Source organism: Oratosquilla oratoria, chromosome 7 (genome assembly GCF_046742065.1).
Source record: "Oratosquilla oratoria isolate Oo_2021 chromosome 7, ASM4674206v1, whole genome shotgun sequence".
Classification (NCBI taxonomy): domain Eukaryota; kingdom Metazoa; phylum Arthropoda; class Malacostraca; order Stomatopoda; family Squillidae; genus Oratosquilla; species Oratosquilla oratoria.
The window spans coordinates 7,104,158-7,128,055 of record NC_134783.1 but is presented as its reverse complement, the minus strand read 5'-3'; the positions used below and the strand labels follow the sequence as shown (position 1 = coordinate 7,128,055).

The 23,898-nt window shown below is 44.4% G+C and overlaps 1 protein-coding gene across 1 annotated transcript in view; it reads right to left on the bottom strand.

The window, feature by feature from the left end:
• Positions 1-23,898, bottom strand: part of Ubr3 (Ubr3 ubiquitin ligase) — a 296,891-nt gene that overhangs the window by 61,423 nt on the left and 211,570 nt on the right. The window contains exons 23-25 of the mRNA XM_076187774.1: positions 6,883-7,404; positions 6,605-6,757; positions 6,255-6,403 (exon numbers count right to left, since the gene is read on the bottom strand). Coding sequence (XP_076043889.1) covers positions 6,255-6,403; positions 6,605-6,757; positions 6,883-7,404 — 824 coding nt within the window. The remainder of the gene's footprint in view (positions 1-6,254; positions 6,404-6,604; positions 6,758-6,882; positions 7,405-23,898) is intronic.

Here is a 23,898-nt window from a genome sequence, read left to right as displayed (position 1 = left end):
CACACCACCCTTGTTTCCTTCCTATCTGTCAAGTATGGAGATATAACTTTTGCAGACTAACTCAAAATTACAAAGTTTCTGGGACAAAATGATTGTACAATTGAGTCACTTAAGCTGAACCTCTTCATAAGTGATCTCCTAACACAAGATCAAAAACATAGCACTAAAGCACTAATCTATGCAGAATAATAATAACCCAGCATGATGGAGAGGGGAGAGGAGAAGGAGGGAGAGGAGGGAGAGGAAATGGAGAGGGAGTGGAAAGGAAGAGGGAAGGGAAAGGGAGTGGGAGGGAAAAGGGAGTGGGAGGGAAAAGGGAGTGGGAGGGGAAAAGGAGTGGGAGGGGAAAGGGAGTGGGAGGGGAAAGGGAGTGGGAGGGGAAAGGGAGTGGGAGGGGAAAGGGAGTGGGAGGGGAAAGGGAGTGGGAGGGGAAAGGGAGTGGGAGGGGAAAGGGAGTGGGAGGGGAAAGGGGGAGGGAGGGGAAAGGGGGAGGGGAAAGGGGGAGGGGAAAGGGGGAGGGGAAAGGGGGAGGGAGGGGAAGGGGGAGGGAGGGGAAGGGGGAGGGAGGGGAAAGGGGAGGGAGGGGAAAGGAAGAGGGAGGGGAAAGGAAGAGGGAGGGGAAAGGAAGAGGGAGGGGAAAGGAAGAGGGAGGGTAAAGGGAGAGGGAGGGGAGAGGGAGAGGAGAGGGAGAGGGAGGGGAGAGGGAGAGAAAAGGGAGAGGGAGAGATACGGGAAAGGGAAAGTGAGGGGAAAGGGAGAGGGAGGTGAAAGGGAAAGGGAGGTGAAAGGGAGGTGAAAGGTAGAGGGAGGGGAAAGGGAGAAGGAAGGGAAAGGGAGAGGGAGGGGAAAGGGAGAGGGAGGGGAAAGGGAGAGGGAGGTGAAAGGGAGAGGGAGGGGAAAGGGAGAGGGAGGGGAAAGGGAGAGGGAAGGGAAAGGGAGAGGGAGGGGAAAGGGAGAGGGAGGGGAAAGGGAGAGGGAGGGGAAAGGGAGGGGAAAAGAGAAAGGGAGAATGAGGGAAAAGGGAAAGGAAGAGTGAGGGGAAAGGGAAAGGGAGAGTGAGGGGAAAGGGAAAGGGAGAGTGAGGGAAAAGGGAAAGGGAGAGTGAGGGGAAAGGGAAACAGAGTGAGGGAAAGGGATAAGGAGAGTGAGGGGAAAGGGACACAGAGTGAGGGAAAGGGATAAGGAGAGTGAGAGGAAAGAGAGAGTGAGAGCAAAGGGAGACTGAAGGAAAAGGGAGGGAGGGAGGGAGGGAGGGAGGGAGGGGGGAAAGAGAGAAAGGGGGGAAGAAGAGAAAGAGAGGGGGGGAAAGAAAAAGAGAGGTAGGGAAGAAGAGAGAGAAAGGAGTAGGGAAGAAGAGAAAGAGGAAAGGAAGAGAATGAAAAAGGGGGGGAAGAGATAGAGAGGGAGGGAAAAAGAGAGAGAGAGAGTGAGGGAAGAAGAGAGAGAAAGAGAGGGAGGGAAGAAGAGGGAGGGAAGAAGAGAGAGGGAAGAAGAGAAAGGGAAGAAGAGAAAGGGATGAAGAGAGAAAGAAAAAGGGAGGGAAGAAGAGACAAAGAGAGGGAGGGAAGAAGAGAGAGGGAGGGAAGAAGAAAGTGAGGGAGGGAAGAAAAGAGAGAAAGGAGGAGGGAAGAAGAGAAAGAGAGGAAGGGAAGAAGAGAACGAAAAGGGGAGGGAAAAGAAAGAGGGAGGGACGAAAGAAGAGAGAGAGGGAGGTGAGTAGATAGAGAAAAATAGGGAGGGAAGGAGAGGGAGGGAAGAAGAGAGAGAAAGAGAGGGAGGGAAGAAGAGAGAGAAAGAGAGGGAGGGAAGAAGAGAGAGAAAGAGAGGGAGGGAAGAAGAGAGAGAAAGAGAGGGAGGGAAGAAGAGAGAGAAAGAGAGGGAGGGAAGAAGAGAGAGAAAGAGAGGGAGGGAAGAAGAGAGAGAAAGAGAGGGAGGGAAGAAGAGAAAGAGAGGGAGGGAAGAAGAGAAAGAGAGGGAGGGAAGAAGAGAAAGAGAGGGAGGGAAGAAGAGAAAGAGAGGGAGGGAAGAAGAGAAAGAGAGGGAGGGAAGAAGAGAAAGAGGGAGGGAAGAAGAGAGAGAAAGAGGGAAGAAGAGAGAGAAAGAGGGAGGGAAGAAGAGAGAGAGAGAGGGAGGGAAGAAGGGAAAGAGAGGGAAGAAGAGAGAGAAAGAGGGAGGGAAGAAGAGAAAGGAGTAGGGAAGAGAAAGAGGGGAAGGGAAGAAGAGAAAGAGGGGAAGGGAAGAAGAGAAAGAGGAAGGGAAGAAGAGAGAATGAAAAAGGGAGGGAAGAGATACAGAGGTAGGGAAAAAGAGAGAGAGGGAAGAAGAGAGAGGGAGGGAGGGAAGAAGAAAGTGAGGGAGGGAAGAAAAGAGAGAAAGGAGGAGGGAAGAAGAGAAAGGAAGGGAAGAAGAGAACGAAAAGGGGAGGGAAAAGAAAGAGGGAGGGACGAAAAAAGAGAGAGAGGGAGGTGAGAAGATAGAGAAAAATAGGGAGGGAAGGAGAGGGAGGGAAGAAGAGAGAGAAAGAGAATGAGGGAAGAAGAGAAAGAGAGGGAGGGAAGAAGAGAAAGATAGGGAGGGAAGAAGAGAAAGATAGGGAGGGAAGAAGAGAAAGAGAGGGAGGGAAGAAGAGAAAGAGGGAGGGAAGAAGAGAGAGAAAGAGGGAGGGAAGAAGAGAGAGAAAGAGGGAGGGAGAAAGAGGGAGGGAAGAAGAGAGAGAAAGAGGGAGGGAAGAAGAGAGAGAAAGAGGGAGGGAAGAAGAGAAAGAGAGAGGGAGGGAAGAAGGGAAAGAGAGGGAAGAGAGAGAAAGAGGGAGGGAAGAAGAGAAAGGAGTAGGGGAGAGAAAGAGGGGAAGGGAAGAAGAGAGAGAGGAAGGGAAGAAGAGAATGAAAAAGGGAGGGAAGAGATACAGAGGTAGGGAAAAAGAGAGAGAGGGAGGGAAGAAGAGAGAAAGAGTGGGAGGGAAGAAGAGAAAGGGAAGAAGAAAAAAAGGGAGGGAAGAAGAGAGAAAGAGAGAGGGAGGGAAGAAGAGAGAAAGAGAGGGAGGGAGGGAAGAAGAGATAGGGAGGGAGGGAAGAAGAGAGAGGGAGGGAGGGAAGAAGAGAGAGGGAGGTAGGGAAGAAGAGAGAGAAAGGAGGAGGAAAGAATAGAAAGGAGGGAAGAAGAGAAAGAGGAAGGGAAGAGGAGAACAAAAAATGGAGGGAAAAGAAAAAGGGAGGGATGGAAGAGGAGAGAAAGAGAGGGAGGGGAGAAGCTAGAGAAAAATAGGGAGGGAAGGAGAGAAAGAGAGGAAGGGAGTAAGAGAGAGGGAAGAAGAGAGAGAAAGAGAGGGAGGGAAGAATAGGAAGGGAAGAAGAGAAAGAGGGAGGGAAGAAGAGAGAAAGAGAGGGGGGAAGAAGAGAGAGAAAGAGAGGGGGGAAGAAGAGAGAGAAAGAGAGGGAGGGAAGAAGAGAGAAAGGAGGAGGGAAGAAGAGAAAGAGGAAGGGAAGAAGAAAGAAAAAGGGAGGGAAGAGAAAGAGGGAGGGAAGAGAAAGAGGGAGGGAAGAGAAAGAGGGAGGGAAGAAGAGAAAGAGGGAGGGAAGAGAGAGAAAGAGAGGGAAGGAAGAAGCGAGAGAAAGGAGGGAAGAAGAAAGAAAAAGGGAAGGAAGATGAGAGAGAAAGAGAGGGAGGGAGGGAAGAAGAGAGAGAGGGAGGGAAGAAGAGAGAGGGAGGGAAGAAGAGAGAGAGAGGGAAGAAGAGAGAGGGAGGGAAGAAGAGAAAGGAGGAAGAAGAGAAAGAGGAAGGAAAGAAGAAAAAAAAGGGAGGGAAGAGAAAGAGAGAGGGAGGGAATAAGAGAGAATGAGAGGGAGGGAAGAAGAGAGAGAGGGAAGAAGAGAGAGAGAGGGACGAAGAGAGAAAGAGGGAAGAAGAGAAAGAGGGAAGAAGAGAAAGAGGGAAGAAGAGAGAAAGAGGGAGGGAAGAAGAGAAAGAGAGGGAGGGAAGAAGAGAAAGAGAGGGAGGGAAGAAGAGAAAGAGAGGGAGGGAAGAAGAGAAAAAGAGGGAGGGAAGAAGAGAGAGGGAGGGAAGAAGAGAAAGAGAGGGAGGAAGAGAAAGAGAGGGTGGAAAGAAGAGAGAAAGAGAGGGTGGAAAGAAGAGAGAAAGGAGGAGGGAAGAGGAGAAAGAAAGGAAGAAGAGAAAGAAAAAGGGAGGGAAGAAGAGAGAGGGAGGGAAGAGAGAAAGAGGGAGGGAAGAAGAGAGAGGGAAGAAAGAAGAAAGAGCGAGCGAAGAAGAGAGAGAAAGAGGGAGGGAAGAAGAGAAGGGGGAGTAAGGATAGAAAGAGGGAGGAAGAGAGAGAAAGAGGGAGAGAAGAGAAAGAGAGGAAGGGAAGAAGAAAGAAAAAGGGAGGGAAGAGAAAGAGAGAGGGAGGGAATAAGAGAAAAAGAGGGAGGAAAGAAGAGAGAAAGAGAGGGAAGTAGAAAGAGGGAGGGAAGAGAAAGAGGGAGGGAAGAAGAGAAAGGGAGGGAGGGACGAAGAGAAAGAAAGAGAGGGTGGAAAGAAGAGAGAGAAAGGAGGAGGGAAGAAGAGAAAGAGAGGAAGGGAAGAAGAGGAAAAAAAGGGGAGGAAGAGAGAGGGAGGGAAGAAGAGAGAAAGAGAGGGAAGGAAGAGAGAAAGAGAGGGAAGGAAGAAGAAAGAAAGAGAGGGAGCAAAGAAGAGAGAGAAGGAAGGAGGGAAGGAGGGAGGGAAGAAGAGAGAATGAGAGGGAGGGAAGAAGAGTGAGAGGGAGGGAAGAAGAGAGGGAGGGAAGAAGAGAGGGAGGAAAGAAGAGAGAGTGAGGGAAGAGGAGAGAGGGAGGAAGGAAGGAGAGAAAGAGGGAGGGAAGAAGAGAAAGACAGAGAGGAAAGGAAGAAGAGAAAGAAAGAGGGAGGGAAGAGAAAGAGAGGAAGGGAAGGAGAAAGAGGAAGAAGAAAGAAAAAGGGAGGGAAGAGAATGAGGGAGGGAGGGAAAAAGAGAGAGAGAGAGAGGGGGAGAAAAGAAAAAGAGAGGGAGGAAAGAAGAGAGAGAGGGAGGATGGAAGAGAGAAAGAGAGGGAGGAAAGAAGAGAGACAGAGAGGGAGGGTAGGAGAGAGAAAAAGAGGGAGGGAAGAAGAGAGAAAAAGAGGGGGAAGAGGAGAGAAAGGAGGGAAGAAGAGAAATAGAGGAAGGGAAGAAGAAAGAAAAATGGAGGGAAGAGAAAGAGAGGAAGGGAAGAAGAGAAAGAGGGAGGGAAGAAAGAGGGAAAAAGAGAAAGAGAGGGAAGAAGAGAGAAAGAGGAAGGGAAGAAGAGAGAGAAAGAAAGGGAGGGAAGAAGAGAGAAAGAGAGGGAGGGAAGAGGAGAGAGTGGGAGGAAGGAGAGAACAAGAGTGAGGGAAGAAGAGAGAAAGAGGGAAGAGAAAGAGAGGGAGGGAAGAAAAGAGAAAGGAGGAGGGAAGGAGAGAAAGGAGGGAAGAAGAGAGAGGAAGGGAAGAAGAGAGAACGAAAAAGGGAGGGAAGAAGAGAAAGAGAGGGAGGGAAGAAGAGAAAGAGAGGGAGGGAAGAAAGAGAGCAAGAGCGAGAGAGAGGGAAGAAGAGAGGAAGAGAGAAAGAGAGGGAAGAAGAGAGAAAGAGAGGGAGGGAAGGAGAGAGAGAGAGAGAGAGAGAGAGAGAAGGAAGGGGAGAGAGAAGGAAGGAGAGAGAGAAGGAAGGAGAGAGGGGGAGAAGAGAAGGGGAGAGAGGGGGAGTAGAGAAGGGGAGAGAGGGGGGAGAGAGGGGGGAGAGAGGGGGGAGGAGAGAAGGGAACTGAAATGGAGAGAGTAGGGGGAGAAACTGACCAGAGGTAAATTTGGTTAGATTATGAGACTGAACAAGAACAGATATCCATGGAAGATACCTGATATGAGCGACAGTAAAAGGTAGAGTAAGTGAATGGAAAAGTTGGATTGGCGACATAAATAAACCCATGAAATCTCATGGTCACTATGTCAAACATGTGAGCACACAAGTTTTGTTTTCAGAATGCATGATAATCTTGTACTTTCTTCTTACTGGATAAATTGCAAGTGAATTTCTATCAGTACAGAAATAGCAATCCTCAGACCTTATGCACTGTTATTACACCTCTAACTATTTGTACCATGAAGCATATAAAAAAAATTATATACCTAATATGAGCATTAAAGCCATCAACCATAGATTCAAGGTCTTGCACAATTACATTTAGAATATGTGAGAACTGACAAGACACATGTGCACCTTTAACTTACTTTTCAACATTAAGGTTATTGTTCTGTCTAAGCTGAGAACGCAGTGATGCTAGGTAAGACTTGTGGCAGTCCAGATGTAAATGATGCCCACATGTCTGCACATGAACACCACCTTCCCAACCTATGTTCATACTCAACAACCACGAATTCTGTAAAGCAATCGATGCTTCTATTTATGTTTGACAAAAGCTTGAAGCCCTTTGGCATCAAAGAAAGTCATGAAAAGTGATAAAATTCCTTTTTGCCAGCTTTATAAACAACTTATGTATACATAATCATTAATCTTAATATATACATATTCAACAACTCGTTTATCATACACCTTGTACCAAAACACTAGTGAAACTTACTACATCAAAATATCTGTTGAAGGTATCTGCCCTCTCTTCCATATACTGTCCTAAAGTACGACGATGCAGCTTTAACCTATTTCTTTCAGCATCATTTGTTGGAACAAAGAGGGGCTCCTTTGATGTGGTTCTGTGACCTACAACACTTGTTGCCTGAAAATTTTTGTAACCACCATTTCATACAGTTCACTTTGGGAAGCAATACCTTTTTAGCACCTAATCTAAAACTGTAAACCTGGAGAGGCAGGACCTCTTAGGAATCTCAAAAACACACTAACCTGCACTAGTACAACAAGCCCAACAGGTCTTTCTGGGGTAGAAGGTATTGATTGGTTGCAAATGACACAATCATACTCTTTGTGCCTCTCCACCATTTCTTCCTCTACCTCCATCACATTGCCACTTGGGTCTGTATCTTCCTCATCAACCATATTTTGCTCCATAAACTGTTTCTGACGGAAGGCAAACTCTGCCATGACTTTTCTTTGTCTTTCTTTGGCTTTCTTTCTTTTTTCTTCTTTTGCTTTAAGTTCCTCTTCATTTGAACAAGCTCTGTCCTCTTCTAGCTGAGGATATAGCCTCTGAAGTGTATGTGTAATACAATGACCAACACTCTTGTCTTTCCTTCCCAGTTTATTAAGTACTTTAGCTATGAAAAATGGACCATCCCCAATTCTTGAGTCACTGGTGTCTTCAAAATCTGGTCTATATGAATTATTTTTTCCAGAAAGTTTAGAATGTAACTTCAGCAAGAGTGAGATCATGGTCTCCCCAACTTCTACATATTCCTTCATGGGAAGCTGTAAGATAAAAATAAAACATTTACAATCATACAGGAATAAATAGGCCTATCTACAAAATTATCTTTTGCTTATTTGTAGAAAAAAATGAATGAACAATGTCTTACAAATTAGTTCCCAAGCCTCTTGTACATGTGGAAGCATGTCATCACATACTCTTACATTCCTTATTATAGACTAGTTCTTAGCTCTCCAGTCCCCCCCTTTGGGGCTACAGAGTAGGATGCCTAGTCCTATCCCCATCCCATTTTTGTTACTTTTAACGACTAAGTGGGAACATTCATTGGCAGTATTCTCTCCTACCACAGAATTCAACGAAAAAAGAAGTGTATATTCAGAGATGTGATACAGGACAGTATTAAGAGTGGGGAGACAGCATAAATGAGGGATAGTTGCAGTATAACAAAGTTCAGAAAGGAAGGGAGAAGACAGAAGATAGGGGTGAGTAGAGAATTATTGTGCATAGATGATGGTGTGATGCATGAAAGTGAGTGGGTGGGGGATGGGAAGAGGGGTTAGGGCACACCTCCTGAATGACCCATCATCCAGGAGGTGCCAAGATAAGAGGGAGGGAAGAGGGTGGAGGGGAGTGGAGTGTGATGGGGTGGAATGGGTGGGAGTGGTTTTTATGCCTTTATTTTTTGGCTACCTCCCTTATAAGGGGGAAAAAAGCCTTTGCTATATGTATGTAGTTCATTACATTCCTTTAATATTCAATTTGCTATTCCATCTGGGCCATGTGATTTTCTGACATTAAGGTTCATTATTTGATCCATTATTTCACTCCACATTATTATCATTTCCTTCATGGGGGGTGGGGGTTCCCTTCAACCTGTTGTTGTATTTTTTCTACAGTGAAAACCAACTTTAAAAAGTCTGCACATAACTTCCGCCATTTCAGTATCTTCTGCGTATTTGGTGTTCCCTTGTGGTGGAGGTTGTTGGGCTGGATGGAGTGAGAGGTGGAGAGGGTGGGGGGAGCAGGTGGAGTTGGGAGATGGGGTTGATGAAAGAGTATTGGGATGGTTTGGACACATGGAAAGAACAAGTGAAGAAAGATTAGTAAAAGAGGTGTTGAGGGCAGAAGTGGAAGGAGTGAACATGAGGTGGTGACTAAGGATGAGATGGATGGATGGGGTAAAAGGGGCACTGGGAAAGAGGGGAATGTCTGTTGAGGAAGAGAGAATACAGAAGATAGGGGTGAGTGGAGAATGGTTGTATGGATGAAGCTGTAATGCATGGAAGGGAGTGGGTGGGAACTGGGAGAGTGAGGGAGTAAGTGTGATGCAGCCTGAAGGGATGTCTCCCAGTCTCCTCTTTTTCTGTACGAGGGGATGGAGGGGAGGGGGGGGGGGTCACCGATTAAATGAAGTGGCTTTGCTATGGAAGTTCTGTGTCTTGCTACATTGCTTCTGACCCAGGGCAGTGGGTGAGATGCAGGGATGACCTGTTATCTAGGAGGAGCAAAGATAAGAAGGAGGGAGGGTGGATGGGAGTGGAGTATGTGGGGATGAAATGGGTGGGAGTGGAGAATGGAGAATGGTTGTATATGGATGATGTTGTGATGCATGAGGTGGAATGGGCGGGGGGGATGGGGGGTGAGGTAGTATGTGTGAGCAAAATTTGACGCAGCCCGAAGGGATTTCTCCCCGTCTTCTCCTTTTATGCATGGGGGGACGGAGAAGGGGGGTCGCCGATTTAATGAAGCGGCCTTGCTGTGGATGTGTTGTGCCTTGCAACACTGCTTCTGACCCAGGGCAGTGGACAGGGTGCAGGGATGGCCCGTCGTCCGGGAGGTGCTAAGATGAGAGGGGGGGTGGAGGGGTGTGTAGTGTAATCAGGGATGGAATGGGTGGGAATGATTTTATGCCTTTTCCTTTTTGGCTACCTCCCTTGTAAGGGGGAAAAAGCCTTGGTATATGTATGTTTTTTGGATACCTCCCTTGTGAGGGAGAAATGACCATTGGTATATGTATGTAATAATATCAGCTATTGCCACAAGCTTTAATATGGAGAAGATGCATAGCCCCCAAGTGGCTGCCAATGGACTGCTCCCTCCTGCTACAACTTTCAACAGATGATACAAACAGCCCAATACTAAGATAACACAGAAAACAGCCCAAAGTTTTCTTTCCCAGAGAGATCTATGAGAGGGCCGGACCTGATGACTACTTACTCCCACCCACCCACTGTGGGGTTGCAGCTTTTCTGCCCTACAATCAGTTAATTTATGAACTGCAATGCAACAATTATCATTATCTTTTTAGTGAAACAGACATGGGGGGGAGAGAGGGAGAGAGGGAGAGAGAGAGAGGGTGAGAGAGAGAGAGAGAGAGAGAGAGAGAGAGAGAGAGAGAGAGAGAGAGAGAGAGAGAGGGTAAGAGAGAGTAAGAGAGAGAGAGAGGGTAAGAGTGAGGGAGAAAGAGGGGAGGGAGGGAGGGGAGATAGAGAGAGAGAGAGAGAGAAAGGGGGGGGGCAGAAAATGAGAGAAAGCAAGAGAGAGAGAATGAGAGAGGGAGAGGGAAAGGGAGAGCAAGGGGGAGAGATAGAGAGGGAGAGTGAGAGAGGGAGAGGGAGAGCGAGAGCAGGAGAGTGAAAGAGGGACAGCAAGAGAAAGGAGAGAAAGTGAAAGAAAGCAAACAATAGAAAGCAAGAGACAAAAAGAGGGGCTTTTCTGCCTCTTGTATTTAAAATCTCCACTCTATATAGTACCTTCTGTACAATCTCTGTAAAACTAGTCTCAAAAATTGCCATACATACATATACCAAAGGCCTTTCCCCCTACACATTGGGGGTAGCCAAAAAGAATAAGGCATAGAAACTACTCCCACCCATTCCATTTCCTATATATTCCACTCTCCTCCACCCTCCTCCCTCCCATCTTGGCACTAATGTCAAATGTAGATTTTAAAGTATTCTTAATACATATATATATAAACACATATATCAAAGTCTTTTTCCCCTTTATAAAAAGGCAGCCAAAAAACAAAGGCATAAAATCCACTCCCACACATTCTATCCCCATATATTCCACTCCCATCCCTCCCTCTCATCTTGGCTCCTCCTGGATGATGGGTCATCCCTGCATCTCCCCCACTGCCCTGGGTATGAAACAGTGTCGCAAGACAGCACATCCACAGCAAGGCCGCTTCATTAAATCAGCGACCCCCTTCCCACTCTCCATCACTTCATGCAGAAAAGGAGACTGAAAAATCCCTTTGGGCTGCATCAATTTATTTTTTCACACACACTCTCACCCCAATCCCCTACCCACTCCCTTTCATGCATTACAGCATCATTCATACACAACCATTCTCCATTCACCCCTATTTTCTATCTTCTATCCTTCCCAATACCCCTTTTACCCCAGCCATCCATATCACCCTTGGTTGCCCCCTCATTTTCACTCCTACTTCTGCTTTCCATGCTTCTTTTACTAATCTTTCTTCACTCATTCTTTCCATGTGTCCAAACCATCCCAATACTCTTTCATTAACCCTATCTCCCAACTCCCTTTCAACCACTGTTCTCCTTCTCATCTCGTTTCTCACTCTATCCAGCCTAGTAACCCCTACCATACTTCTCAAGCACCTACATACATATACCAAGGCTTTTTTCCCCCTTACAAGGGAGGTAGACAAAAAGGAAAAGGCATCAAATCATTCCCACCCATTCCATCCCTGAATACACTACACCCCTCCACCCTCCCTCTCATCTTAGCACCTCCTGGATGACAGGTCATCCCTGCACCTTGTCCACTGCCCTGGGTCAGAAGCAGTGTCGCAAGACACAGCACATCCACAGCAAGGCTGCTTCATTAAATCGGCGACCCCCCTCTCCGTCCACCCAATGCATAAAAGGAGAAGACGGGGAGAAATCCCTTCGGGCTGCGTCAACTTTTGCTAACACATACCTCACCCCCATCCCTCCACCCATTCCACCTCATGCATCACATCATCATCCATATACAACCATTCTCCATTCACCCGTCTTCTGTCCTCTCCCGTCCTTCCTCAACAGACATCCCCCTCTTCCCCAAAGCCCCCTTCACCCCATCCATACACCTCATCCTAGGAGATCCCCTCATGTTCACTCCCTCCACATCTGCCTTCCATACCTCTTTTACTAGTCTTTCTTCACTCATTCTTTCCATGTGTCCAAACCATCCTGATACTCTTTCATCAACCCTATCTCCCAACTCCCTTTCCACCCCCGTTCTTCTCATCTCCTCATTTCTCACTCTATCTAGCCTAGTAACCCCAATCATACTTCTCAGACACCTCATCTCAAACACATTCAAACTCCTTCTCTCTTCCTCTCTTATGTTCCATGTTTCTGCCCCATACAGTGCTGTTGGCACAATCACTCCTTCATACAGTCTCCTCTTAGCATCCATTCCCAAATGTCTATTCCTCATTACACTCTTCAATCCACCAAGGCATTTACTCGCTTCTCTCAATCTACATTCTACCTCCACCTTCACTCCACCTTTTCCTGCCACATTTGCACCCAAGTATCTAAAACTATCCACTTCCTCCAGTCACTCTCCCTTAATGCTCACTTCCAGTCTACTGCCACTTTCACCCCTTGTACATCTCATCACCTTACTTTTACCCACATTTATCTTCAGCTTTCTTCTATCACACACTATCCCAAACTCGATCACCAACTTCCTCAGTCCCTCCTCCGATCCTGCCACAAGCGCAGTGTCGTCAGCAAACAACAGCTGGCTCACCTCCCACTTTTCTCCATTTCCTTTAACCATCTCCAATCCCTGACCCACTACACTTGCATTTAACTCTCGCACTACCCCATCCATGTACAAGTTGAACAGCCAGGGCAACATAACACATCCTTGTCCCACCTTTACCTCGAACCACTCACTCTCTCCATTTCTAATCCTGACACAAGCTCTACTACTCTCATATAAACTCTTGACAGCTCCTAGAAGCTTTCCTCCAATCCCATATATCTGCATAACCTCCCACAGTGCCTTTCTGTCTACCCTATCGTAAGCCATTTCCATATCCATAAAAGCCCAAAAACATCCTTCCCCTTTCCTATAGCTTTCTCACATATTTGTCTTACCACAAAGATCTGATCTACACAACCTCTACCCGTCCTAAATCCACACTGTTCCTCACCAATTACTCCCTCTCTTCCTCTCCTAATCCTCTCAATCAAGATCCTCCCATAAGCCTTCCCAACTACACTTAACAAGCTAATCCCTCTGAAACTACTACATTCACACTTGTCCCCTTTTCCCTTGTAAAGTGGAACTATACAGGCACTCCTCCAGTCCTCCGGCACTCTACCCTCTCTCCAGCAAACATTAAATAACCTCATCAGCCAGTCCACCATCACTGTACCTCCTTTTTTAAGACATTCTGCATGGCATCCATTCAGACCAGGTGCCTTACCTGCTTTCATCATCTTAACAACTGCCTTCACTTCATCCTTATTTCTCCTCCATTTTCCTCACTCATCACTCTCATTTTCTTAGCATTTCCCACTGCAACTATCTTTCCCTCCCTATCCTCCTTCACATTTAGCAACTCCCTAAAATATTCTACCCATCTTCCCCTTACTGCCTTCTCTTCCATTATCATCTCTCCATCTGCACCTTTTACCTTTTCTTCTCTACTTGATTCGCCTCCTCTTCCTCTCTTAATTTCTTTCCAAAACATCTTTTTATTACTTTCAAAAATTTCTGTCATACTCTTACCCCATTTCACATCTGCTCTCCTCTTTGCCTCCTTTACCTTTTGCTTTAATTCTCTTTTCTTTTCTTTGTACCTCTCATATGACTCCCTCATCCTATTTTGTAACCAATCTGTGAAAGCTCGCTTCTTCTCTTCTATAACCTTCTTTGTTTCCTCATCCCACCATTCACTACCCTTCCTTCTATTTCCTCCTGTCCTTCTTGTTCCACACACCATCTTTGCACACTTTGTGACTCCCTCCTTGAACCATCCCCATTCCTCCTCCACACCTAGCTCTACTCTATCCTTCACTCCCTCCCACTCCTCCTTCAGCTTCTTGTACTCCTCCTTTTCCTTTTCATTTAAAGACTTCTCTAAGCACCTCCCTACCTTTTGTCCCTTTCCTCTTTCTCCATCTATCCTCCACTCTCAACTTACCTTAAACCAAAAAATGATCTGATATTCCCCCACCCTCTCCCCTTAGCACATGTACGTTCTTAACTCTTCCTATTATAGTCCTATTTACCACTACATAATCCATCAACGCTCAAGCACCTGAACTCGAAAAAAAAAGTAAACTCTGAGAAAGATCTTGGAGTGATGATTAGCAAGGACATGACACCGGATAAGCATATTGATAAAAATATTCAGAGAAACCCACAATTTATTGAGGTCAATTAAAGTGGCATTTGCTTATTTGGATGAGGAAATGATAAAAAAAAAATTAACTACACTAATAAGACCAAAACTTGAGTACGCAGAAACACTATGGACACCCAGTACCAAAAATATATAAAAATTAGAAAGAATACAAAGAGCAACAACAAAACTAGCACCAACTCTTTCCGAACTGACATATGAGCAAAGACTGTCCAAACTAGAATGACCAACTTTGGAACAAAGAAGGGAAAGAGGAGACTTGCTGACTATCTATAGAATAATGAAAGGAATGGAAGTCTTAGATAAGAATGACTTGTTAATATGGGATAATGGTAAAACAAGAGGGCACGAAAAAAAACTAAAAAAGGATAGTTACAGAAGAGATCTGAAAAGGAACAGCTTCCCACCAAACAGCTTCCCACACAGAGTGTTAGATACTTGGAACAAATTAGACAATGAAACAGTGTGTGCAAACACTATTCAAAATTTTAAGAAAAAATTTGATGCAGAGAGATACAAAGACGAGTCACCACAAGCATATCTCTCTTCCCATATATCTAGGTTAATACAGAAGGTCATGTGCCACAAAATTGATTTGCTTTTACTCGAGACTAATAGAAATAATACAAGAAAGGAACGGATGGGCAGATTGTGCCTTCTTATATTTATGCATTTGAGAAAATACCACACAAAAAGTTACTAAGAAAAACTGAAATAGGTGGAGTACAAGGAAAGTTATTGGAATGGATGAAAGATTTCTTGAATGGGAGAAAAATGAAGGTGGTACTTGGATACAAGAACTCGACCCATGAAGAAATGATAAGTGGAGTCCCACAAGCTTCTGTATTGGCTCCGATAATTTTTGCCATATATATAAATGACATGGATGAAGATGTGGAATGTTATACAAACTTCTTTGCAGATGATGCTAAACTACTAAGAACAGTAAGTACAGAGGAAGACTGTAAATCACTACAAAAACACCTGGACAAAGTCTGGGAATGGAGTCAAAATTGGGAAGTGAATTTCAACATCAAGAAATGTAGTATAATGGAATTTGGAAAAAGCAAAAATAGAATATCGAGACAATATAAAATTAGTACAAAGTTAAAAAAGTAAACTTGGAAAGGGACCTAGGAGTAACTATTAGCAATGACATGGCACCAGACAAACATATCAATAGAACAGTCAGAGAAACATTCAATTTACTACATACATATACCAAAGGCTTTTTTCCCCCCCCTTATAAAGATGGTAGCCAAAAAACAAAGGCATAAAAACCACTCCCACCCATTCCATTCCAATCACACTCCTTATCTTGGCACCTCCTGGATGATGGGTCATCCCTGCATTTTGTCCACTGCCCTGGATCAAAAGCAGTGTCGCAAGTCACAGCACATCCACAGCAAGGCCACTTCATTAAATCAGTGACCCCCCCTCTCCGTCCCTTCATGCAGAAAAGGAGAAGACACGGAGAAATCCCTTCAGGCTGCATCAAATTTTTCTCACACATACTACCTCATCCCCCATCTCCCACCTATTCCACCTCATGGATCACATCATCCATATACAACCATTCTCCATTTACCCCTATCTTCTGTCCTCTCCCATCTTTCCTCAATAAACATTCCCCTTTTTCCCAAAGCCCCATTTACCCCTCATGTTCACTCCTTCCACACCTTTTACTAGTTTTTCTTCACTCATTCTTTCCATGTGTCCAAACCATCCTAATACTCTTTCATCAACCCTATCTCCCAACTCCCTTTCCATCCCCGTTCTCCTCCTCACCTCATTTCTCACTCTATCTAGCCTAGTAACCCCTATCCTATGAGCATAGCTCTCTTCCTGTAAAATACAACTAGGATAAAATTGAATAAGAGACATCATTTGGGAAGAGTGCATACATACATATACCAAGGCTTTTTCCCCCTTACAAGGGAGGTAGACAAAAAGGAAAAGGCATAAAATCATTCCCACCTATTCCATCCCTGAATACACTCCACACCCCTCCACCCTCCTTCTCATCTTAGCACCTCCTGGATGACGGGTCATCCCTGCACCTTGTCCACTGCCCTGGGTCAGAGGCAGTGTCACAAGACACAGCACATCCACAGCAAGGCCGCTTCATTAAATCGGCAACCCCCCCTCTCCGTCCCCCCATGCATAAAGGAGATGACGGGGAGAAATCCCTTTGGACTGCGTCAAAATTTGCTCACACATACAACCTCACCCCCACCTCCCTGCCCATTCCACCTCATGCATTACATCATCATCCATATACAACCATTCTCCATTCACCCGTCTTCTGTCCTCTCCCGTCCTTCCTCAACAGACATTCCCCTCTTCCCCAAAGCCCCCTTCACCCCATCCATCCACCTCATCCTAGGACGTCCCCTCATGTTCACTCCCTCCACATCTGCCTTCCATACCTCTTTTACTAGTCTTTCTTCACTCATTCTTTCCATGTGTCCAAACCATCCTAATACTCTTTCATCAACTCTATCTCCCAACTCCCTTTCCACCCCTGTTCTCCTCCTCATCTCCTCATTTTTCACTCTATCTAGCCTAGTAACCCCCATCATACTTCTCAGACACCTCATCTCAAACACATTCAAACTCCTTCTCTCTTCCTCTCTTATGTTCCATGTTTCTGCTCCATACAGTGCTGTTGGCACAATCACTCCTTCATATAGTCTCCTCTTAGCATCCATTCCCAAATGTCTATTCCTCATTACACTTTTTAATCCACCAAGGCATTTACTCGATTCTCACAATCTACATTCTACCTCCACCTTCACTACCTTTTCCTGCCACATTTGCACCCAAGTATCTAAAACTATCCACTTCCTCCAGTCACTCTCCCTTAATGCTCACTTCCAGATTACTGCCACTTCAACCCTTGTACATCTTATCACCTTACTTTTACCCACATTTATCTTTAGCTTTCATCTATCACATACTCTCCCAAACTCTGTCACCAACTTCCTCAATCCCTCCTCCGATCCTGCCACAAGCGCAGTGTCGTCAGCAAACAACAGCTGGCTCACCTCCCACTTTTCTCCATTTTCTTTAACCATCTCCAATCCCTGACCCACTACCCTTGCATTTACCTCTCGCACTACCCCATCCATGTATAAGTTGAACAGCCATAACAGACATAATGCATCCTTGACGAAGTCCCACCTTTACCTCGAACCACTCACTCTCTCCATTTCTAATCCTGACACAAGCTCTACTACTCTCATAAAAACTCTTGATAGCTCCTAGAAGTTTTCCTCCTATCCCGTATATCCACAAAACCTCCCACAGTGCCTTTCTGTCTACCCTGTCATAAGCCTTTTCCAGGTCCATAAAAGCCAAAAAAACATCCTTCCCCTTTCCTATAGCTTTCTCACATATCTGTCTTACCACAAAAATCTGATCTACACAACCTCTACCAGTCCTAAATCCAAACTGGCGAATCAAGTAGAGAAGAAGGTAAAAGGTGCAGATGGAGAGATGATAATGGAGGAGAAGGCAGTATGGGGAAGATGGGCTGAATATTTTAGGGAGTTGCTTAATGTGAAGGAGGATTGGGAGGGAATGATAGCTGCAGTGGGAAATGCGAAGAAAATGAGAGTGATGAGTGAGGAAAATGGAGGAGAAATAAGGAAGGATGAAGTGAAGGCAGTTAAGATGATGAAAGCAGGTAAGGCACCTGGTCTGGATGGATGCCATGCAGAATGTCTAAAAAAAGGTATAGTGATGGTGGACCGGTGTGAGGTTATTAATTTGCTGAGAGAGGGTTTATGGTGAGGGTAGAGAGAGAGTGGAGAGAGGGTGCTGCGGAGGACTGGAGGAGTGCTTGTATAGTTCCACTTTACAAGGGAAAGGGGAACAAGTGTGAATGTAGTAGTTTCAGAGGGATTAGCTTGTTAAGTGTAGTTGGGAAGGCTTATGGGAGGATCTTGATTGAGAGGATTAGGAGAGGAACAGAGGGAGTAATTGGTGAGGAACAGTGTGGATTTAGGACTGGTAGAGGCTGTGTAGATCAGATTTTTGTGGTAAGACATGTGAGAAAGCTATAGGAAAGGGGAAGGATGTTTTTTTGGGCCTTTGTGGATCTGGAAAAGGCTTACGATAGGGTAGACAGAAAGGCACTGTGGGAGGTTATGCAGATATATGGGATAGGAGGAAAGCTTCTAGGAGCTGTCAAGAGTTTTTATTTGAGTAGTAGAGCTTGTGTCAGGATTAGAAATGGAGAGAGTGAGTGGTTTGAGGTAAAGGTGGGACTTCGTCAAGGATGCGTTATGTCGCCCTGGCTGTTCAACTTATACATGGATGGGGTAGTGCGAGAGGTAAATGCAAGGGTAGTGGGTCAGGGATTGGAGATGGTTAAAGAAAATGGGGAAAAGTGGGAGGTGAGCCAGCTGTTGTTTGCGGACGACACTGCGCTTGTGGCAGGATCGGAGGAGGGATTGAGGAAGTTGGTGGCAGAGTTTGAGAGAGTGTGTGATATTAGAAAGCTAAAGATAAATGTGGGTAAAAGTAAGGTGATGACATGTACAAGGGGTGAAAGTGGCAGTAGTCTGGAAGTGAGCATTAAGGGAGAGCAACTGGAGGAAGTGGATAGTTTTAGATACTTGGGTGCAAATGTGGCAGGAAAAGGTGGAGTAAAGGTGGAGGTAGAATGTAGATTGAGAGAAGCGAGTAAATGCTTTGGTGGATTAAAAAGTGTAATGAGGAATAGAAATTTGGGAATGGATGCTAAGAGGAGACTATATGAAGGAGTGATTGTGCCAACAGCACTGTATGGAGCAGAAACATGGAACATAAGAGAGGAAGAGAGAAGGAGTTTGAATGTGTTTGAGATGAGGTGCGAGAAGTATGATGGGGGTTACTAGGCTAGATAGAGTGAGAAATGAGGAGGTGAGGAGAACAGGGGTGGAAAGGGAGTTGGGAGTAGGGTTGATGAAAGAATATTAGGATGGTTTGGACACATGGAAAGAATGAGTGAAGAATGACTCGTAAAGGAGGTATGGAAGGCAGATGTGGAGGGAGTGCACATGAGGGGACGTCCTAGGATGAAATGGATGGATGGGGTGAAGGGGGCTTTCGGGAAGAGGGGAATGTCTGTTGAGGAAGGACGGGAGAGGACAGAAGACAGGGGTGAATGGAGAATGGTTGTATGTGGAAGATGTTGTGATGCATGAGGTGGAATGGACGGGGGGATGGGGGGTGAGGTAGTGTGTGTGAGTAAAATTTTGACGCAGCCCGAAGGGATTTCTCCCCGTCCTCTCCTTTATATGGGGGGACGGAGAGGGGGGGGTCGCCGATTTAATGAAGCAGCCTTGCTGTGGATGTGCTGTGTCTTGTGACACTGCTTCTGACCCAGGGCAGTGGACAAGGTACAGGGATGACCCATCATCTAGGAGGTGCTAAGATGGGAGGGAGGGTGGAGGGGTGTGGAGTATTTTCAGGGATGGAATGGGTGGGAATGATTTTATGCCTTTTCCTTTTTGGCTACCTCCCTAGTAAGGGGGAAAAAGCCTTGGTATATGTATGTATGTTCCTCACCAATTACTCCCTCTGTTCCTCTTCTAATCCTCCCAATCAAGATCCTCCCATAAGCCTTCCCAACTACACTTAACAAGCTAATCCCTCTGAAACTACTACATTCACACTTGTCCCCTTTTCCCTTGTAAAGTGCAACTATACAGGCACTCCTCCAGTCCTCCGGCACTCTACCTTCTCTCCAGCAAACATTAAATAACCTCACCAGCCAGTCCACCATCACTGTACCTCCTTTTTTTTATACATTCTGCATGGCATCCATCGAGACCAGGTGCCTTACCTGCTTTCATCATAACAACTGCCTTCACTTCATCCTTCCTTATTTCTCTTCCATTTTCCTCACTCATCACTCTCATTTTTTTAGCATTTCCCACTGCAGCTATCTTTCCCTCCCTATCCTCCTTCACATTTAGCAACTCCCTAAAATATTCTGCCCATCTTCCCCTTACTGCCTTCTCTTCCATTATCATCTCTCCATCTGTACCTTTCACCTTTTCTTCGTTACTTGATTCGTCTCCTCTTCCTCTCTTAATTTCTTTCCAAAACATCTTTTTATTACTTTCAAAAATTTCTGTCATACTCTTACCCCATTTCACATCTGCTCTCCTCTTTGCCTCCTTTACCTTTGCTTTACTTCTCTTTTCTTTTCTTTGCACCTCTCATATGACTCCCTCGTCCTATTTTGTAACCAATCTGTGAAAGCTCACTTCTTCTCTTCTACAACCTTCTTTGTTTCCTCATCCCACCATTCACTACCCTTTCTTCTATTTCCTCCTGTCCTTCTTGTTCCACACCATCTTTGCACACTTTGCGACTTCCTCCTTGAACTATCCCCATTCCTCCTCCATACCCAGCTCTACTCTATCCTTCACTCCCTCCCACTCCTCCTTCAACTTCTTCTTGTACTCCTTCTCCTTTTCCTTTTCATTTAAAGAGTTCACTCTAAGCACCTCCCTACCTTTTGTCCCTTTCCTCTTCCTCCATCTAGCCTCCACTCTCAACTTACCTTCCACCAAAAAATGATCTGATATTCCCCCAACCTCTCCCCTTAGCACATGTACATCCTTAACTCTTCCCATCATAATCCTATTTACCACTATATAGTCCATTAACGCTCTATCTACCACCCTTCCCTCCACCACCCTCTCCCATGTGTACTTATGCTTGACTTTCTTCCGAAACACTGTATTTGCTATCATCAACTCTCTTTCTAGACACATTTCCACCATCAACTCTCCACTACGATTCTTTCCTGGAACTCCACATTTCCCAACCACTCCATCAATTGGATCATTTCCTACCCTAGCATTAAGGTCTCCCAGTACTATTACATTGATATTTCTCCCTAAATCCTCTATGCACTCATTTAAATCTATCCAAAAAGCCTCCCTTTCTTCTACGCTCTTCTCACTGCCAGGTCCATATGCACTTACAAAAACCCACATCTCCTTTCCCAGTTTCACCTTCATCCACATTCTCCTTGAGGAAACCTCCTTCCACTCCACTACATGTTTACCAATCTCTTCACTTACTAGTATAGCCACCCCTTCCCTCCCTCGCCCTCTCTTCACTCCTGATAACCTCCCACTTACACTCGCCCTTCCCTTTCAGCTTAGTTTCACTCAAAGCCAACACATCTATCTTTCTTCTCACAAACATACTACCTATCTCTTCCCTTTTACTCTCATCTGTACCACATCCACGCACATTAAAAGACCCAAACCTTAGGGTGCTGGTCGGAAAACTCCCAGATCCTCTTATGCCTTTGCTTTTTTTTTTTAGTTATGTCCCCTGTGGGGCTACAAGGAGAAGGATGCCTAGTCCCAATCCCCGTCCCTTTCTTCTCGCCTCTTGCAATCCAAGTGGAATTACTTGGTGGTAGAGTGACCACATATTAATAGAATTTTAACTAAAGAAGGAATTACATATCTAGAGAGAATTGAGAAATACAGAAAAGGAAGACTGATATAACACAAAACTGACTTTGGGAAAGAAATTATTTCAAAATGCAAATTGGGATAAATTCTACAATGAAGACACAAGTGGATGAGAAATGGATGGTTTTGATGGAAATTTATACAGCGAGTCCTCCTTATACAGTAATTCTTTATCCAGTAAATTCACAGTTAGGGTATTTGGTAATTACTACCCTCAATTCTATTTACAGTAAGAAAAATTCACAGATACGGTATCCGCTCGTGTTTTCAAGAGGAAAGAGCAGGGAGAAGGCAAGTCTGCCATATCCTATTATCACATGTTATAATGGGATTCGGTATACGGTAATTCCAATTTGCGGTAAGGTTTTCAGGAACGCATATGTACCATATAACAAGGACTTACTGTAATGGAGTGGATAAATACACACCAAGACAGAAGCAGTTAAGATTTATATATTAACCCCTTCCATACGGTGCCGCATACATAGGCGGCATGAGGAGCAAGTGGATATGCGAGGCTGCCATATCGGCATCTTGATTATATTTATTGTAGTTGCCCCTGCGTAATGACGTACTCTCTAAACTGTCTTCATCACATTTTCTATGGTTATCAAAATTCACGGGTGAAAGAGAGAACGATCGATATAAGCGGTGACTATATTTTATGATGCGAATATTATTACGACACATCGTACGTCTGGCAGCTAATGTTGCCTGCGAGATTTTGGCCCATACTGAAGAGGTTAAGTGTTGATTCAACAGAAGATGCAGTGAGGCAAAAGATAGAAGAGATAAGCTTGGGAAAGATGGAAAAAAGATATATATATATATATATATATATATATATATATATATATATATATATATATACATCAACCAAAGAAAAAGACCTGGGAGTAATCATCATCAATAACATGGCCCCTGATAAACAGATAAACAAAATTGTTAGGGAATCCTACAACTTGCTAAGATCAATAAAGGTGGTTTTTACCTATTTGGACAAAGAAATGGTTAAAGTATATATATATATATATATATATATATATATATATATATATATATATATATATATATATACACAGTCACACTAACAAGGCCTAAACTGGAGTATGCTGCAACACTATGGTCACCTAGTACCAAAAAGAATATAAAAAAAAAAAATAATGAATCCAGAGAGCAATGACGAAGATGGTCCCAACACTTTCAAACCTGTCATATCAGGAGAGATTGTCAAAACTGAATTTACCAGCTTTGGAACAAAGAAAAGATGAGACATGCTGACCATCTACGGAATAATAAAATGTATGGAAGTCCTTGAAAGAGAGGACTTACTAAATTGGGATAAGAGAAAACAAGGGAACATGAAACTCAAAAAGGACAGTTATAGAAGAGACAAAAAAAAAATCCACACAGAGCAGTAGCCGTCTGGAACAAACTGGACAAAACAATAGCATGTGTAAAAACTATACACGAATTTAAGAGCAAACTAGACACTGCGAGATACAAAGACAGGACACCACAAGCATAGCTCTCCTTCCTGTAAGATACAACTAGGTAAAAATAGATTCAAACTCCTCCTCTTTTCCTCTCTTAATGTTCCATGTTTCTGCCCCATACAGTGCTTTATGGTATTAAAGAAAAACACAATGTAGCTAGATACTTAAGAGAAAAAAGGGAGAAAGAAATGGCAAAGGAAATTCTGAAAAAGATACAAGAGGAGGGACATGTAATGGAAAAAGAAATAGCGGATGTGCACAGAATGGGACTATACTCTAAAGAAAATATAGACCACCAAAAATTAAACTAAGGTCTCAAATGATAGTGGAAGAAGTACTAACAAAAACAGCAAAGTTGGCAAAAAGAGAAAAGTACAAAAATATATGGATATAAAAAAGAGCAACGAGAAAAGAGGGAAAAACTAAGAAATGAAGCAAATGAAAAAACAAGAGAACAGAGACCAAAAAGATTTTTTTTTTTTTTTTTTGAGAGAGTACTGGACATGAAGCCGAGAAAATAGCACACACGCACACACACACACACATACACACATTATATATATATATATATATATATATATATATATATATATATATATATATATGCAAAATAACCACAGGAGAAGGGAAACTTGTAGACAGTAAGTACTTTCGTATATTACATCTTCAGACTAAATGAGATACAGAGTTGTGTTTAAATGTAAGTATCAGATAGCAACCATAGGGGGGGGGGGAGACAATAAAATGCAGGAAGGGGGGATGACCTTACCTCTATTGACCTGACCAACACACAAGGTTCAATCTGGCGGAAACATTTTGGTCACCATTGAAACTTATGTGTTGGTTAGGTCGATAGAGGTAAGGTCCTCCCCCATTCCCCCATTGTATTGTCTCCCCCCCCCCCCATGGTTGCTACATGCTACATTTAATCACAACTATCTATCTCATTTAGTCTGAAGATACAAAAGTACTTACTGTCTACAAGTTTCCCTTCTCCTGTTGTTATATTGCATTTTTGTATCACAGTGATGTGCTTGCTTGTATATATATATATATATATATATATAATACAGGAAATAAAAAAGGAGGAAAATGGAAAAAATTAAAAACAATGTATACCAACATAGATGGCATGATTTCAGGGCT